The sequence below is a fragment of the Trifolium pratense genome, linkage group LG1, assembly GCF_020283565.1.
Source record: "Trifolium pratense cultivar HEN17-A07 linkage group LG1, ARS_RC_1.1, whole genome shotgun sequence".
In the NCBI taxonomy this organism is placed as follows: domain Eukaryota; kingdom Viridiplantae; phylum Streptophyta; class Magnoliopsida; order Fabales; family Fabaceae; genus Trifolium; species Trifolium pratense.
Window position 1 is genome coordinate 26497492 of NC_060059.1, and position 18855 is coordinate 26516346.

Below are 18855 nucleotides of genomic sequence, written 5' to 3' on the forward strand. Positions count from 1 at the left end.
TTAAAAAATATTAATAATTTTTTATTATAGGAAAAAATTTAATTTTTAAATTCATTGAATTTTTTTTATTGATATATTCATTGAATTGTTGATCGGATATATTAATGATTCGATGAATCTAAACTTTTTTTCTAAACGTCAAAAAGATTGATATTTTAATTAAGGATTTTATTTTCACGTTTTTTTTTGTCATTTTTAACCACAATTTTAAATAAAAATCGTACAAACTATATGACTTAATGGTTTCCCCTCAACCTAAATTTTGGAGGAAAATGTAAGTGAGACTACAAAATAACGAACACTTATTTTCATACTTTTAAAAATAATTTTAAAAATAATGAACACTTATTTTTCTTTTATTTTTTATATGTTTCTCTGATGAGTATAAGAATTAAACCAAAGACTAGATAAATTCCACAATCTAATCCAAATCAATTAAACTGATTCACATATCCATAAATTCGTTCAAACTTGCAATTATTCACTTTTCAACACTTGGTGACTTGCGATCAGGACCGGAGAGCGAGTTCGAGAGAGATTGAAATAGCAATGCCCAACCTATCCATATGTGCTTGTTGAATCCATTGTATTTCGATAGCACGGCATTGTGTTACTATGTAAAAACAAATATTCTCTCCGTCTTAAAATATAAGAAAAAGTTGGTCAACAAAAGTGAATGTATTTGGTCCAAATCTTAAATACATCACATTTTTTTGACTCATTTTGGTTATATTTTGGGACGGATGGAATATAGTGTTTAAAAAGAGAGAGGTGGAGAAAAGAGAAATAGAGATTATAGGTGTAAGTGGTTCAGGTAAAATCGATGAAATCAAAAAACTAAACTAACCTTAAAATTATCCAATTTTATTTGGTTTGGATAAAAAGTTGAATTGAACTAAAGAAAAATCAATCTAGTTCGATTCGATCCTCAAAACCGATGAACCAAGATATACTTACTAGAGGTGTATGCAAGTCAACAAAGTTGTATGAAGTTGAAATTTATTTTGTTTACCAAGTCATTTTTTCCCCACAGTTAACAACTATATATATATATATATATATATATATATATGGGGGCTGCTAATTTAGACCCAGTTGGGTCTAAATTAGCAAGGTGCACCTTTTGAGTTGGACAAAAATACCCATTTTTTAATTTTTTGGAAGAATAGAGCAACAGGGGCATTTCTGTAATTTTACGCAACAGTACACGCACCCCCCACTTCTTTTTCCCCCCCCAGGACACGTGGCAGCGTGTTAGTGGCCAAAAGCAGCGCGCGTGCATCACACGCACCGACAGCCGCGCGTGGTAGTTGCTTGATGACGCGGAGAGAGAAATTCCTGAAAAAGGCAGGCCACGTGTCATGATCTGATTGGCTGCGTTAATTTTTTTCCATTTTATACTTTAAACTCGATTATTTCGTCGTAAATTAATTTTTTATTTTTTAATTTTTATACCAAAATTCATAATTTTTTTTTCTCTACAAATAGAGACTTGGTTTGTTTGATTTGGACACCGAAAAAAAAACGCAATTTTTCACTACTTTAACCTCGATTATTTCGTCGTAAATTAATTTTTTATTTTTTATTTTTTATACCAAAATTCATAATTTTTTTTTCTCTACAAATAGAGACTTGGTTCGTTTGATTTGGACACAGAAAAAAAAAACCCAATTTTTCACTACCTTAATCTCATCAAATAACTAATAATCAACTTACTGAAACCATTTTACCAGCAAAATGGTTTCAGTTTACAACTCTCTGAAACCATTCTACCAGATAAATGGTTTCAGAAGCAAACACAATTAATAAATTACTCACTGAAACCATTCTACCAGTAAAATGGTTTCAGAATACAACTATGTGCAATCATTCTACAAGCTAAATGGTTTCAGAAGCAAATAACTAATAATCAACTTACTGAAACCATTTTACCAGGAAAATGGTTTCAGATTACAACTCTCTGAAACCATTCTACCAGATAAATGGTTTCAGAAGCAAACACAATTAATAAATTACTCACTGAAACCATTCTACCAGTAAAATGGTTTCAGAATACAACTATGTGCAACCATTCTACAAGCTAAATGGTTTCAGAAGCAAATAACTAATAATCAACTTACTGAAACCATTCTACCAGCAAAATGGTTTCAGATTACAACTCTCTGAAACCATTCTACCAGATAAATGGTTTCAGAAGCAAACACAATTAATAAATTACTCACTGAAACCATTCTACCAGTAAAATGGTTTCAGAATACAACTATGTGCAACCATTCTACCATATAAATGGTTTCAGAAGGATTTCGGTGTCCAAATCAAACGAACCAAGTCTCTATTTGTAGGAAAAAAAAATTATGAATTTTGGTATAAAAAATAAAAAATAAAAAATTAATTTACGACGAAATAATCGAGTTTAAAGTAGTGAAAAATTGCGTTTTTTTTTCGGTGTCCAAATCAAACGAACCAAGTCTCTATTTGTAGAGAAAAAAAAATTATGAATTTTGGTATAAAAAATAAAAAATAAAAAATTAATTTACGACGAAATAATCGAGTTTAAAGTAGTGAAAAATTGCGTTTTTTTTTCGGTGTCCAAATCAAACGAACCAAGTCTCTATTTGTAGAGAAAAAAAAATTATGAATTTTGGTATAAAAAATAAAAAATAAAAAATTAATTTACGACGAAATAATCGAGTTTAAAGTATAAAATGAAAAAAATCACGCAGACCCATTCATATGCTGACACGTGGCTGCCTTTTTCAAAAGCAAAATTTTCTCTCTCCAGCATATAATCTAGTGTGGCGCAGACAAGATGATCTGATAGATCAGGATGATCTGGGCTGTCTGATTGATCAGACAGTCTTAATGAGATCACATCTTGGCTGTCTGATGGAAATCAACGGTCTGTAACCATGGTCCTTCCGTACGCGCGCGACACTGGATCCACGTCTATTAATTGTTTAAGAAGGTGGGGCGCGTGGTGTTATTTTTTTTTTTATGTAAAATTACAGAAATGCCCCTGTTGCTCTATTCTTTCAAAAATTAAAAGAATGGGTATTTTGGTCCAACTCAAAAGGTGCACCTTGCTAACTTAGACCTAACTAGGGTCTAAGTTAGAAAACCCCTATATATATATGGGGGCTGCTAATTTAGACCCAGTTGGGTCTAAATTAGCAAGGTGCACCTTTTGAGTTGGACAAAAATACCCTTTCTTTTTCAAAAAAAAAAAAAAAAAACATATTAGCGCTGATCCAGTGTCGCGCGCCTACCGCAGGACCACCGTTACAGACCGTTGATTTCCATCAGACGGCCAAGAGATGATCTCATCATGGCTGTCGGATCAATCAGACAGTCCAGATCATCCATCTCCATGATAAGCCAGCGCGTGCACCACACTTGATCTGCGCCTGGAGAGAGAAAATTTCATTTTAAAAAAAGCAGGACACGTGTCAACTGCTGGGTGGTTGGCGTGTTTTTTTTTTCATTTAATACTTTAAACTCAATTATTTCGTTGTAAATTAATTTTTTATTTTTTTATATTTATACCAAAATTCATAATTTTTTTTTGTCTACAAATAGAGACTTGGTTCGTTTGATTTGGACACAAAAAAAAAAACTCATTTTTCACTACCTTTAATTATCTTTATATAATACTGTGAAACCATTTAGCTGGTAGAATGGTTTCACAGTATAACTCTCTGAAACCATTTTACTGGTAGAATGGTTTCAGTGAGTAATTTCTTAATTGTTTGCTTCTGAAACCATTCTGAAACCATTTAGCTGGTACAATGGTTTCAGAGCGTTGTACTTTGAAACCATTTCACTGATAGAATGGTTTCAGGGGAGTTGATTTTTAATTGTTTGCTTCTGAAACCATTTTACTGCTAGAATGGTTTCACAGTATAACTCTCTGAAACCATTCTTCCAGCTAAATGGTTTCAGAAGCAAACAATAGTTTTTAATTACCGTTTTATCTCATTTAATTAACGAAAAATAGTTTCAGGTCTCAAAAAATTTCATAAAATATACCAAAAGTTCCAGAATATTATCTAATATTTTATTAGAAACAAATAAAAAAACAATTGGTTTCAGAGTACAAATCTATGAAATTATTATTATTATTTGTTAAATGGTTTTAAATAATCAGCGGAATTTGTGAAAATAATTTCATGACTTGAACTAGGGAGAGTGAGGTACACAAGAGGGTTCTAAATAATTCATAGTACTTTACATAAAATTTTGGAAATTTTTTATGGAATTATAATATTTTTAATTACCTTTTTACTCATTTAATTAACTAAAAATAGTTTCGGGTCTCCAAAAATTTCATACAATATACCAAAATTTCCAGAATATTATCTACTATTTTATTATGAAAAAATAAAAAAAACATAGAGCCTCCCTGAGGCCCCACGCGCCGCCGGTGAGAGTGGGCGTGGGCGACGCGCACTGTTCATCGTCCCTCCCACCCGTTTTATGCAGAAACGGGTCGTGCGACCCGGTTTTTGACCCGGTTCGATCTCCCTCAATACTCAACGAAACTCGACGTTCCTTATATGGATTTTGATCATTTTTCAATTTTACAAAGGTTTCCGGTATTAGTTTTTGAAATCGGCGTTCGATTCGCACGTAAAATGAGGTCGAAATTTGGAAGAAATTTAAAAAATGTAATAGTTGTTCTATTGTTTCAAAAAAAAAAAAAAAGGGTATTTTTATGATGCAAATTACATATATGCCCCAGTTGCTCTATTGTTTCAAAAAAAAAAAATGGGTATTTTTGTCCAACTCAAAAGGTGCACCTTGCTAACTTAGACCTAACTAGGGTCTAAGTTAGAAAACCCCTATATATATATATATAAGATAACACTTGAATGAAAGACATATGAGCAACAAGTTACATCACTAACCCTTTTTGGATGGCAAAATTAATCCTCTTAAACACTATATCTAGAGACCTAGGAAACACCAATTTACTATGCATGACTCTTTGTACTCTTTTCAAAATATCCACAGCCTCTGGTGCTAGAAAACCAAACGTATCAAATGTAAATGGTATAAACGCATGTTGATTGTCATAACAAACTCTCTCATGTTGGGGTAGTATCTTAGAATATAAAAAATTAACGATAAATATAAATTTATTAATCTATCAGCTTTTTTTTATGAATCTCTAGTTCACACTCTCTCCTACTACCCATTGTGTCATCTTCCATCTTTGTTTTTTTTCTCTCTCTTCAAATCAATTTTTTAATCGATTAATTTGTATGCATTCTTAACCGATAGATGAAGAGCATGAAAGATGGCCAAATAAATATATTAGACATGAGAGGATCCAATTTCCTATATTTTTTTTCGCCATCAATATCTGATCTACTGAACTGTCTAATCTGATTCGCAGGTCAGTTTTAACATCGAAAAAAATCTGTATATTTGACATGCTCCGTGGAGGTTTGAATTACGAAGAATTTAGACACTGTTGTAATTTATCAAAGCCAGGTGAAGTGGAACACAGTTTGGGCTACAACTTGTTACTATTTTTGGTTTTGGAGAAACAAGACAAAATTTGACCCAAACTTCTTGAGTCTAATGCAACGATCGAGTATTATTATGGAGTATATCAATCAGTATTTACAGGCAAAGGTTAACCATCGGGTGGTGATGGATAAGTCAAAAGTTACTATCGATGTTCGGTGGCAACCTCCGGGACCAGATTGGATCGGTCTACATACATATGGCACGGTTAAACAAGGAATGGTTGGTTGTGGAGGTGTTTTCGGAATAATCTTAGTCGATGGTTGGGAGGATTTACTAAACAAATTGGTTCTACAAGTGCGTATATAGCAAAGTTGTGGGGGTGCATATGAAGGTCTATGTTGGCCGCGTACTAAAGGGTATGTGAATGTCGAACTTCGAATGAATTCATTAGTGGTGGTTCGTTGTTTAAAAGGTGAAGAGGTTGGGAGTGTTGAGGGTAGGAAATTGATTATTAGAAGAATTAGAGATTTATTGTTGGAAGATTGGAATGTTCGTATGATTCATGTTTACCGTGAAGCTAATAAAGTTGTTGGTGTATTGGCTGCATTAAGTTGTGCTTCAATAGGAATTAGTTATTATGAAAACCGTCTAGTTGAATTGAGCATTTATGTTTATCTTTTTTTTTATAGAACTTGGTATCCGGCCCTAGGACCGACTAATTTAAGGGGACCAATCTCACCGCCCACTTGCAGGGGTCTATTTAATGCCAGAGTTTTTTTCCCTCTATATGGACTAGGCCACCGAAATTGACACTAGCATGAATCAAACCTAAGACCTAAAGAGGAGCATACTCCAAGAATCCAAGTCAACACTACTAGACCAACCCAAATGAATTTATCCGATGTAATGAGAGTTTCTTTAGTCGCCGAGTTTTTTCGTGTAATTTTTTTTTGGCTTACGCCCCTCTTCAATATGAAAAAAAAAAATCCGTATACTTGTACTAAAAAAAAAAATCCGTATATTTTAATGATGTAATAAGAGATGTCACGACTCTAGTAGATCAACAAAAATCAGTCTTAAACAAGTCACTGAAGTCAGACGCAAAATCCTCTCTCTCAGACGAAAATGTCGGACGCGTTTTGCAGCGACTGCAAGAGAGAGACTGAAGTCGTTTTCGATCACTCAGCAGGCGACACAGTCTGCTCCGAGTGCGGACTCGTCCTCGAATCTCACTCCATCGATGAGACTTCCGAGTGGCGTACCTTCGCAAACGAGTCCAACGATAACGATCCCGTTCGTGTCGGTGGTCCATCTAATCCTCTCTTAACCGACGGCGGTCTCTCCACCGTCATCGCCAAACCTAACGGATCTTCCGGCGAGTTCCTCTCTTCTTCTCTCGGACGTTGGCAGAATCGTGGCTCTAACCCTGATCGTGGACTCATCCTTGCTTTCAAAACCATCGCTACTATGGCTGAAAGGTCCGTTAGGGTTTCTTCACTATTTTTTTTCTTCTTCTTTCAATATTTGTTTTTGTTCGTGTTTAATTAGAGTATCTCACAGTATCTTTGTTTATATTAGAGTATCTCACAGTATCTTTGTTTATATTAGAGTATCTTAATTTCATCAATTTATAATCTGAGAGTATATCATATATTATCTAATCTATATATATTACTTATTGTTGTTGTTATTGTTGTGATTTGTTGTTGATTTAAGATTGAGCTATGCGTAGTTATAATTAGGGCTTGATATCAAGTTAGGGCGTCTGTGGATAAACAATTTACAGCTTATAGCACAAACGCTTATTATCATGATAAGCGCTTATTCATAAGCTTACATAAGCTAATTTTATAGTAAAAGTTAAAATAAAGAAAAATTGTTTTTATATATGCTATGAGCTATATTGGAAAACTTTAGAAAATAAGCTGGAAAAAATTTATGAAAAGTGTCATAAGCTGTTTTCATAAGTTCTCTCAAACGATCTCACAAAATTTATGCCAGTCTTTGTCAAGCCTTTAGTATTAAGTCATTATCAATAAGCTCAAATAAGCCAATCCAAACAAGCCTTTAGTATTAAGTCATTATCAATAATATTCAAAGTTTTTATTATTTTCTTGCCTCCTTTTTTTATCTAAAATTCCACAGCTTCAACAAAAAAGAAGGGGTTGCGTCAATGTTGACAGTGAAGAGCAACCCTCGCTGTGTGTTCTAAAACTTTGTTTTGCCAGGATCATTCACATCTCTTATTTAAAGAAATATTGTGTTTGTGTTATGTGACAAGCTGTTTAGTCTTGAAATTGAAGATTATACATTCTGGTTACCTACATGTAAACAAATTCCAAAATGATTATGAAATTGAAAATTTTGGATAATGTTAGTTTCTTTGGAACAATTTTAGGACTAATGTGACTTCTTATGAGATGATTGTAGCAAAACTTTGAAAAATTTGACTTGCATTAAAAAACTTATGAGAATTGATTATTTGTTTATTCTTTTTGTTGAATGAGATGATTGGGAAATTAGCTGATGTTGTTAATAATTTTTCAGGTTGGCACTTGTTGCAACCATCAAGGTATGACATATTCTCATTCAGGACAGATTTTCTCTCTTCACTGTTATTACAGGACAAGTTTCATGAAATGGAATGTTTTTACTTCACTTTATGTGCTTATTGTTAATTGTAATTAACCTCAATTGTTTACTTACTGAAATTGCCTTATATAACATACCAAATTTGTCTGGTGGTTGGAGAAATCCATGCACAACGAACCTACTTTGTCATAAGTTGTGAATCTGTAAATTTTTTAAGGCTATTACGGTAGAATCATAACTAACCGTACTGTTTAATAAAGTCATTGATTCACATTTACAGAACGAGTCTTGTCTGCCCGCATACATATGATAAATACCATTGGCTTAAATTTACTTGCTGAAATTGCATTATATTCAAATAAATAATGAGCCAAATTTGTCTGGTGGTTGGAGAAGTCCATGCACAATGAATGCACTTTGCAATATGTTCCGAGTCTCTAACTTTTTTGAAGGCTATTATTGTAGAATCATAACTTACTGCACTGTTTAAGAAGACATTGATTCACATTTCTCATTTTAGTGTCATGGTTTGATTACAAAACTAGTTTTGTCTGCCTGCATATTTATGATAATTGCCATTCTCTTAAAGCTTGGAAGTCCAATCATGAATGCAAAGTTCTTTGAAATGTTGGTTGAATTTTTGTTATCCAACTTTTTGTTTTGTGTAGATTTTTGCTGAATTACTTGCTATTGGTGACATTGTTGTTCGATAAGAACACTACTGCTACTCTTGATGTGGATTGTATGATTTGACCTCTGAAATCCCCTAAAGACATTAATTAATATGTAGTCTAGTCAATGTTCTTAGCTAAGGTATCAGATGGTGGTCACCTCTTACAGGTTGAGGCACTGCCTCTTCATTGGAGCTAATCCTGCCAGCGCTTTTGACATGCATTTATTGTTTGGATGAGGCATGCTTTTAGCAACTTATTGATAACTATGAAAAACCCTGAACGGACATGCTAACTCTGATACTATACATAAACTGCTTAGATTGCTAAAGATTAACTACTTGGTAAAATGAAATATTACAGGTTTCAACACATGATTGGTTCCTTTTTTCCACTTATTTGAGTTGTTTTTTGATAATCCTCCCAGTGTTTTTCTGCCATTTGGGACCAATACCTTAATTTATGAGTGATATGGTTATTTTAAATACAAAATCATTTGTTACATAATAATAGTTTCTGTGTACAATATGTTCTCATTGGAAGCTAGAAATGCATATTTCTTTGTTCTCTTTCTTGTATGGAAACCTTAAGGCATATGTTGGCATTATAGTTATGTGATTCTTAGTAAGTAATATTAATTTTAGAAATAGGGATACTTCAGTAATGCATAAACACATAAGTGACTTGTGCGAATGCACAGGGAACCTTACTAATGTTTCCGTAAAATGAGCATTGTCTGTATTCTTATGGTGCTTTTATGGTTGATTTGAAGGATCGAGCAAATGAGATATATAAGAGGGTTGAAGACCAAAAGTCTAGTAGAGGAAGAAATCAAGATGCTTTGTTGGCTGCTTGTCTCTACATCGCTTGCCGACAAGAAGACAAACCGCGAACTGTAAAGGGTACATCCTATGATTCTTTTAACATCTGGACGCTTCCCAGTTTATTCTTTCTCTATGTAAATAAGCTTCCCTGAACCTATGGATTTCAAATAGAAATCTGCTCCGTTGCCAATGGGGCCACAAAGAAGGAAATTGGCCGAGCAAAAGAGTACATAGTGAAACAACTTGGTTTGGAGAAGGGTCAGTCTGTGGAGATGGGCACAATACATGCAGGGGACTTTATGGTGAGTTTCCTTTGTTGATTTGTAGCATATTTTTCTTTTTTAAGTTGTGTTTTAGTGTTGATATCTCATCTAAAACTTGACTTGATTTGTTTGATGTTCCTAACCATATATTCATCTCAAACTTCAGAGGCGATTCTGTTCCAATCTTAATATGAACCATCAAGCTGTTAAAGCTGCTCAGGAAGCTGTGAAGAAAGCAGAAGAATTTGATATAAGGTATATTATGGTTGAAATAGATTTTTACTTCTGAAGGATGGTTTGTCATATTCGCTATATTTTGATACTAATGTAAATATGTTTATAGTTAAAGCTAAAAACGTGAATAATATTTAATTTCGAAGAGGATATATTTATGGGGAAATTAACACTGGAGTGGTTATTAATAGTGATAGAATGAAACAGGGATGTATATTATTAGTTTAAGATTTTGGATTTATATGTTATCTAGATTGTGCTGCTTAGCTATTTATGCTTCCATGTTTTCCTTTGACAACATAGTGAATAGTGAGATTACACGTAGGTGTGTTGCATCTGGTTGAGAAGTGGAAACTGTGGTATGAAGAATGAGTGGTCTACGTGTTAGGGTAGGAACACTCAGGAGTGCCCAAAATAACGTGTGTGTATGAATGGAACACTCCGAGGAGGGTATAAAAGTCGTTTGAGAAGTTATAATATGTATTTTGTGTCAACGTTTGAATTTGTCTAATAAAATAATTACATTGTACTCTGCATGTATGAAACTGCTCCAACTTGTTATAGGTTTCATAAGCTTCAGAAATACGGTTATTATCTTCTGATTCTGATGATCAATACTAAAAATTTCTTTAATCTGCCAGGAGGAGTCCTATATCGATTGCTGCTGCAATTATATACATCATAACTCAGCTTTCTGATGATAAAAAACCTCTCAAAGGTATGCGCACTCTTTAGTGGGTGGGTAATTGAGATTTAATATTTGAAGGCAATGAAGACATCCATTACTTTTTTTTTTTTAAGAAAATTGTCTCATCAATCAATGTCATTGGTTCTGCTGGAAATTTTTTAAATTTAGAATGAGTATCTGAAGCCAAATTCCTATGGATACGTCAATGCTGCTAACATTTCTATGCTATTTCTTTCATACCTGTATCTGACTTGTTGTCGTAATGCAGATATATCAATTGCCACAGGAGTCGCAGAAGGAACTATTAGGAACTCCTACAAGGATCTTTATCCCCATGTTTCAAAAATAATACCAACTTGGTATGCAAAGGAGGAGGATTTGAAGAATCTTTCTAGCCCTTGAATTATAGAGAAGAACATCCTAATTTGTCATTAGAGAAAACTGTTTCGGATTCACCAAACTGTTCATTAAAAATTAAATTGCCCTTCCTGGATTCTTTTGTGGTTTTCCCTGTCATTCCTTACCATCAATCACACCTTTTTTTGGAGTTTATTGTAAAAACCTCCCAATTAGAGTACACATTAGGAGTGGGGCTCCATATAATGCATGGATTCTAACTTTGTGGCAGCATAGAAGAGTTAATGCCGGTGAACTCACCTGCATGAATTGATATCTCTTTTGCTGTTTTTGCCTATATGTTGCAGATTACAAAATATACATAGTGGACCTGACTAGCATCAAAATCTATTTTGGTTGGAACTGTTTGATTGCATATGTTTGTTCAATTGTTTTTGAAAGATAATCTTTCTGATGGCATTGTCAAAAGATTGTTTTGTTTCTCTGGTTGATGTAGGGTTCTTGGGCTTCGTCAGATTTAGGCTTCATCACACTGCCCAACTTAACTCAATATCAGATTACCAATACCTATATACACTGAACACGTGTTTTTAAGGTACAAATTCATATTTCTAAAATTAATATATAATTTTTTTATGGGTATGCCAAGGACACTTGTTAGGGGAAAAAAAATAAAGTTGTCTTGAAAAATATAACATTTTTTTTTATATATTTAAAGTGATTGACTACACAACTTTCATGACATTATTACTATTATTCGATATTTGATCTCTAACAAGTATTCTTTTTTAGCATTTTTCTTTTTTTAAAATTCAGAAATAATATCTGACAATGCTTTTGTTAATGCTTTTGTTATGAAAATTGTTTCTCTTTATTTTTACTCACATCATTAGCATATATAATGTTAAATGTTCTAAACTATGAACTTGTCCAAAATAAAATACATTTTTGTCTAAATATAGTCTTTTTAAAAAAAAAAAAACAAAAACCATTTTAAATTGAACTTTTTATTCTAAAATAATAAAATTTAAAAAAAAGAAAAGAAAAATTAATTTGTTAAATGATGATTTAAAGTTTTTTTTTGTGACATAATAGTGGCTTAAAGTTAATTGTTATTATAAAAATATTTACTTTAAAATGAATTAAAGTGTATATTTTAATATAAAAGCGGAGAATATAATTCAAACTTCTTTCAATTGAGATTGCAATTTACTCAAAATAATATCTACAATATTACTTCCAACATTGACAGATGCTTGGCTATTATAAAAAAGGATCCATAAAATATCTAAAAAACTGTACGATTTGTGCTATCTTTTATCCTCTTCATTCATGCACATACTATTACCAATGTTATTTGAAAATATAAATGCAATAATGTGATATTTGGTGAATTCAATTATTTAATATTCATTTTAAAATTCAAAACTATAATAATGAATAAAATATGTGGATCTCAACATGAAGTCCCAATACGTGACATGATACAGATACGATATGATGGCGATATGGAATTTTTTTCAAAATTCCCGATACGGTTGGGATACATTATTTAAAAATTAAATTTGAAATTGAATATATATAAATCCACAATATATAAACATAACTAAAATCGATAATGATAAAAAATTAACATTCAAATTACTCAAATTGGCTAAACAAGTGACAATTACATATCTTAAGTTAAGTACTACCCAAAAAGGGGGTGGGATGAGTAGCTCAACTGGTTAAACTAGTTGAGCTAAGTGTTTAGGAGTTGGAGATTTAGGGTTCAAGTCCCGACAAGGAGAAAAACTAACATAATAATGGTAACATCATACTGTAACATTGGTAACATCATACTGTAACATTCAATAGTTAAGAGGTAACATCATACTGTAACATTAATTGACGATACTTTTCTGTATCGGGAAGTATCGGATGAGTATCAGTATCGAGTACGTATCACACGCGATACTTCGCCATTTTGGAGTCTACCAGGAAAAGAGATGTTTAATTTTTGTGTTCTTATAACACATCTCGGATGTGCTGTACATGCCAAGAACATAGGATCTTTGGGTGGGACGCATAGGATCTTGAAGCCAGTCTTCCGACAATTTATTTATGTTATGTTGACATAATCCAGGGACCTGTGGGTTATGGGCCCACCACGCTTCCTATCAATTGGTATCGAGAGCCTCGGTTACAATCCAAAATCCAATCATCGAATAGAGAAACGTGTTGATGCGTTAGAACAGAGGATGAGCAAGGCTGAAGTTGCAGTTGAGCAGCTTCGTCAGATGGTGTTAGAACAACAATCACGACCACCAGTCACGGTGGAGCAGATTCGCGAGCTCATTCGAGAGGAACGGGATCGCCGTAACCGTCGGCGGCGGCGACCACGGGGAAGAGTGCAATACTATCACGAAGAGGAGGAATGGAGCGATAATAATTCGTGGTCGTGGGACTCACCTCAACCACCGCAAATTGATGGTGGTAACGATAGATTCTACGACGTCAAGGAAGAAACTCACCTCAACAAATCTATGTTGACAACTTCTCCGACCACCACTACTTCATTTTTTTCAGCAATATATCAATTACTAGTTTTGTTGATAAATACTCCCTCCGGTCCTTTTTTATAAGGAACACTTTGAAAAAATCACACAGACCAAGGAAACACATTTAACATAGTTATTTTTATTTAATACTCTTATAAATTTAAATTTATTCCATGTTTACCCTTATTTAATTACTATTTATTCAATCAACTTACTTATTTTTAAATTCTCTTTCATAATAAATAAGAGCATAAGTGAAATTGAACATTTAGAACATTTGAAAATTGGTCAAAGTTTCTTATAAAAAGGACCAAATTTTTTTCCCAAAGTGTTCCTTATAATAAGGACCGGAGGGAGTAGTTACTTATCAAACTTCAAAATTGAACATTGGATTTTAATTCTAGCCACAAAAGTTCATCAATGACTTCCATTGACCAAAACAACTCAAGAAACCATAGCAGTAACCAACAAAACCAAGTGGCGATGGTTGTAGTACCTTTCCCAGCACAAGGCCATCTGAACCAGCTTCTACACCTCATCTTATCAAACAACATACCTGTCCATTATGTTGGCACTTCCACACACAACCGTCAAGCCACCATTCGAGTTCATGGTTGGGATCCAAACTCCATTTCAAACATTCATTTCCATAACTTCAAAGTTCCTCCCTTTGTTTCACATCCTCCTACTCCAAATTCAGAAATCAAATTCCCTTCTCATTTGGTTCCTTCTTTCGTGGCCTCTACACATCTTCGTCAGCCTGTAGCTGAACTCATGCAATCACTCTCATCTGTTTTCAAAAGGGTCATTGTGATCCATGACGGCTTAATGGCATCAGTCGTACAAGATGCTACAAAAATAGCAAATGTTGAGAATTACTTATTTATGAGCACTTGTGCTTTTACATATTTCTTCCACATATGGGAGAAAGTGGGAAAATTTATTCCAATAGAAAGCTCACATATCATAGATACTCCTTCTTTGGAAGGATGCTTCACAACTGAATTCATTGATTTCATTACTGCACAAGTTGAATTCTATGAATTCAGTGATGGGACCTTCTACAATACAAGCAGAGCAATTGAAAGTCCTTACTTGGAGTTGATAGAGAAAATCATTAGCAGTAAGAAGCATTGGGCAATAGGGCCTTTCAACCCTTTAACCATTGAGAAGAAAGATTCAAAGGGTAGGCATTCATGCATTGAATGCTATTCGTATTTCGATGGAAGAAGGTGGAGTTTCTCGTATTGAAATGGATTCTTTCATCGCGCATATCACTAGATAGTTGCTGCGATGTTTTTATTTTTTGGATAGGCAAATGTGGTAGGACACAATAGGTGGTTTTAAGTAGTATTTAAGAATATGATTTAGGGTTTGAGAAGTAAGGAATGAGAATAGTTTTCTATTAAGGTCGGTCAGAGTAGGATTCCTCTCAGAGTTGTGTCGGAGCTTTGCTATGGGAGTAGTTAGAGTAACCCTCTACTACTATTTACGTTTATTATCAATAAAACACCCTATTAATATATTTCTATCCGTTTTCTTGGTGGTGTTCCACTTTGCGGTTGCTAGACTCATTGGTTTCTACCAAAATGTTCGTAAATCATTTGTTATGTTAGTTTCCTGTTTAATCTTTTAAGGAGGAGGATTATTGATGATTTTAGTGGCAAAAAATTTGCTATTATTTGTGTTGTCACGAATATCAAGGCCTAACTCATCCTTACAAAACCGATTTGTAAGGTGAGCATTATCTCCTCTTTATAAACTCTTCTCAAGAGTCCTATCTATTTGTGTCCCTCCTTATTTGTGTCCGCTTTTGTGCTCCTCAAGTTCTTTAGGTGAACTGTCATAACAGTTTGGTCTCGTTTTAGTTAGGATTCGTTTCACTTTGTAAATGCAATTAGTTAAGTTGATTCTAGTCCTTATAGTATATCACTATGAGATAATTTAATTGTATCTAACGGATTTGTGTGTAATAAAATTTTCTCTCTATGTCACTATGTGCCTAAATTTTGAGCTTGCTTAATCAATTCCTATGCCTATTTTCTACTTCCTGTGCTCATTTTTTGTAACAATGTAGCTTGAGTTTCTCTTTTCATATTGTGTCAGTCGCGAATTCAAGGGGCTCAACCATTATTAGTGCACAGTTTTACCTTCACAAATCTCCAATTTTGCAATTCCTCAGTGTCTTCGCATTATTTTCTCAAAGATTTCTAATCTTTTCCTGTGTTGAAAGATATACACCAATATCTCAAACAAAGGCCATCAAAATGATATCATGAATCCGTATTTCATGCATCCAATGTCAGCACTAATGTGGAAAGATATACACCAATATGTTTAAGCAGTGACCATGACTTTTATTAACCGTTATTGCAAATGACACAGTCAAAGACAATTTTCGTTGAAATTTGGATAGCATTTTTGAAATCAAATGGTGTTAGTGATGATTTAAGAACAAAAACTTTATCACCAGTTTCTTCCTTAAGGTTTTGTATATGGCTAGGTATAGTTAATCCAATACTAGGATCCACCCCAAAATTGGGCATCGAACCCGTGGGAACAATGCTCTAGGACCACAAAAGAGGAAGACACCACATCTCCATTCAAAATCTTAAGGTGTTAGGTATACGAGGCATCTCTCTTATATATCAAATATTCATCTTATTTATAGTTGATGTGAGAATTAACCACTCACCCAATAAAATGTAACTTAGTATATTTAAAGAGATTAAAAAATATTTAACTCTTATATTATTATAAGAAAAGAAAGTGTCAAAAAAAGAAAAGAAAGTCTATCATCACCAATTCACCATACATATCTTTTTTTTTTTAATTGACAAACACTAGACATATCTATTATACGTTACAATCAATGTTATCTATTATACGTTACAATCAATGATAATTTTTCTATAAATATTATCCTCCACAACACTCATATATAGTTACTTAACTTATCCAGCTTCAAAGTTAAATATTAGATTCTAGCGACAAAAGTTCATCAATGGCTTCCAATGACCAAAGCAACTCAAAAAGCCATAGCAGCAATCAAAACCAAGTAGTGGTGGTTGCAGTACCTTTCCCAGCACAAGGCCATCTAAACCAGCTTCTACACCTCTCACGCCTCATCTTATCACACAACATACCTGTCCATTATGTTGGCACTTCCACACACAACCGTCAAGCAACCGATCGAGTTCAAGGTTGTGATCCAAACTCCATTTCAAACATTCATTTCCATAACTTCAAAGTTCCTTCCTTTGTTTCACCACCTCCTACTCCAAATTCAGAAACCAAATTCCCTTCTCATTTGGTTCCTTCTTTTGAGGCGTCGACACATCTTCGTCAGCCTGTCGCGGAACTCATGCAATCACTCTCATCTGTTTTCAAAAGGGTCATTGTGATCCATGACAGTCTAATGGCATCTGTTGTACAAGATGCTACAAAAATAGCAAATGTTGAGAATTACTTATTTATGAGCACTTGTGCTTTTACATATTTCTTCCACATATGGGAGAAAGTGGGAAAATTTATTCCAATAGAAAGCTCACATATCATAGATACTCCTTCTTTGGAAGGATGCTTCACAACTGAATTCATTGATTTCATTACTACACAAGATGAATTCTATGAACTCAATGATGGGACTATCTTCAATACAAGCAGAGCTATTGAAAGTCCTTACTTGGAGTTGATAGAGAAAACCATTAGCAGTAAGAAGCATTGGGCACTTGGGCCTTTCCACCCTTTAACCATTGAGAAGAATGGTTCAAAGGATAAGCACTCATGCATTGAATGGCTTGATAAACAAGAGGCAAAATCAGTTATTTATGTATCGTTTGGAACAACAACAACTTTGACAGAAAAAGAAGTTGAACAGATTGCTATTGGGTTGGAAAAAAGCAAGAAAAAATTCATCTGGGTGTTAAGAGATGCTGATAAAGGAGACATCTTTGATGAAAATGGAGTGAAAAGACATGTACTTCCAAAAGGGTTTGATGAGAGAGTTGAAGGTATGGGGTTAGTTGTAAGGGATTGGGCACCCCAATTGGAAATTCTAAGCCATCCTTCAACAGGTGGGTTTATGAGTCATTGTGGATGGAACTCTACCTTAGAGAGCATTTCAATGGGGGTGCCAATAGCAGCTTGGCCTATGCATTCTGACCAGCCAAGAAACTGTGTTCTTATAACACAAGTGTTGAAGATTGGTTTGGTTGTGAAGGAATGGGCTAAAAGAAATGAGTTAGTAGCTGTTTCAGATATCGAGAATGCTGTTAGAACTTTGATGGAAACAAAGGAAGGTGATGAGATGCGAGAGAGAGCAACGAACCTTAAAAATGCTATTCGTATTTCTAAGGAAGAAGGTGGAGTCTCTCGTATTGAAATGGATTCTTTCATCGCCCATATCACTAGATAGTTGCCGCGATGTTTTTATTCTTTTGGATGGGCAAATGTTAGTAAATTTGTTGTTATGCTAGTTTCCTTTTTAATCTTTTAAGGAGGAGGATTATTGATGATTTTAGTGGCAAAAGTATGTGTGCTGTTTTTCCATTTATGCAAAGATTTCTAAGGATATAAATGTTGTTTTTAAGATGATTGATTTTATCATTCAAAAATAGTTAGCGGTGCAGCTTGTTACTCTATCAAAACTTGTTAATAAATAACTAGTTAGTATGGTTCATGATGGTCTTACCATGGTGCAAGATTGCAGGAAAATTTTCATAGTAGATGAAGTAAATTTATAACAGGTCGTAACACAAAAAAATAAATTATAACAGGTTTGGCCGCCAAATATGCAGATCGTTTAGTGTCTGTAGGCATCACCTGACGGAAGTATCTGGGTAAATATGTATGCCAAATTCTTTTAGGATGTTTTGATTATAGAAACATTAATTTTTAATCTGTATATTTTAAAACAAAAGTATCAATTATTGAGGACTTCTATGGCTCGTGCAAAATTAACTTGCTTAAATATTCATATATTTGCTTAAATAATAAAAATATTATTCATATTTGCTTAAATAGGTCGGCCTAGTAGGCCTACAAGCTATTTTTATGACCAATGTCTTTATTGTTTATCAAGTAGTCTAGTGGTTAGAATTTTGTCTTAACGTAAATTAGTGAAGTGTTTAAGGTTCAAAGTTCAAACCTCAGTTCTACATATAAAATGTGATAACCCCTACCAACCGAGTTAATTTCACGCAAAAAAATCTT

General features: G+C 33.8%; 3 protein-coding genes across 3 annotated transcripts; all 3 read left to right on the forward strand.

Moving 5' to 3' along the window:
• The first annotated feature begins 6521 nt into the window (after window positions 1–6521).
• Window positions 6522–11529, forward strand: LOC123902225 (transcription initiation factor IIB-2). Its single transcript, XM_045951892.1, has 7 exons — window positions 6522–6950; window positions 8020–8044; window positions 9508–9637; window positions 9731–9861; window positions 9989–10077; window positions 10698–10774; window positions 11013–11529. Exons 1-7 carry the CDS (start codon window positions 6598–6600, stop codon window positions 11144–11146), a joined length of 939 nt encoding a protein of 312 aa, XP_045807848.1. The 5' UTR covers window positions 6522–6597; the 3' UTR covers window positions 11147–11529.
• A 2097-nt stretch (window positions 11530–13626) lies between these two features.
• On the forward strand, window positions 13627–18271 carry LOC123902228 (zeatin O-glucosyltransferase-like). The gene is made up of 2 exons (XM_045951894.1): window positions 13627–13700; window positions 13999–18271. The coding sequence occupies exon 2, from the start codon at window positions 14062–14064 to the stop codon at window positions 14890–14892; it is 831 nt and encodes a 276-aa protein (XP_045807850.1). The 5' UTR covers window positions 13627–13700; window positions 13999–14061; the 3' UTR covers window positions 14893–18271.
• On the forward strand, window positions 16646–18271 carry LOC123902226 (zeatin O-glucosyltransferase-like). The gene has a single exon (XM_045951893.1). The coding sequence runs from the start codon at window positions 16646–16648 to the stop codon at window positions 18056–18058; it is 1413 nt and encodes a 470-aa protein (XP_045807849.1). The 3' UTR covers window positions 18059–18271.
• Window positions 18272–18855: the final 584 nt, after the last annotated feature.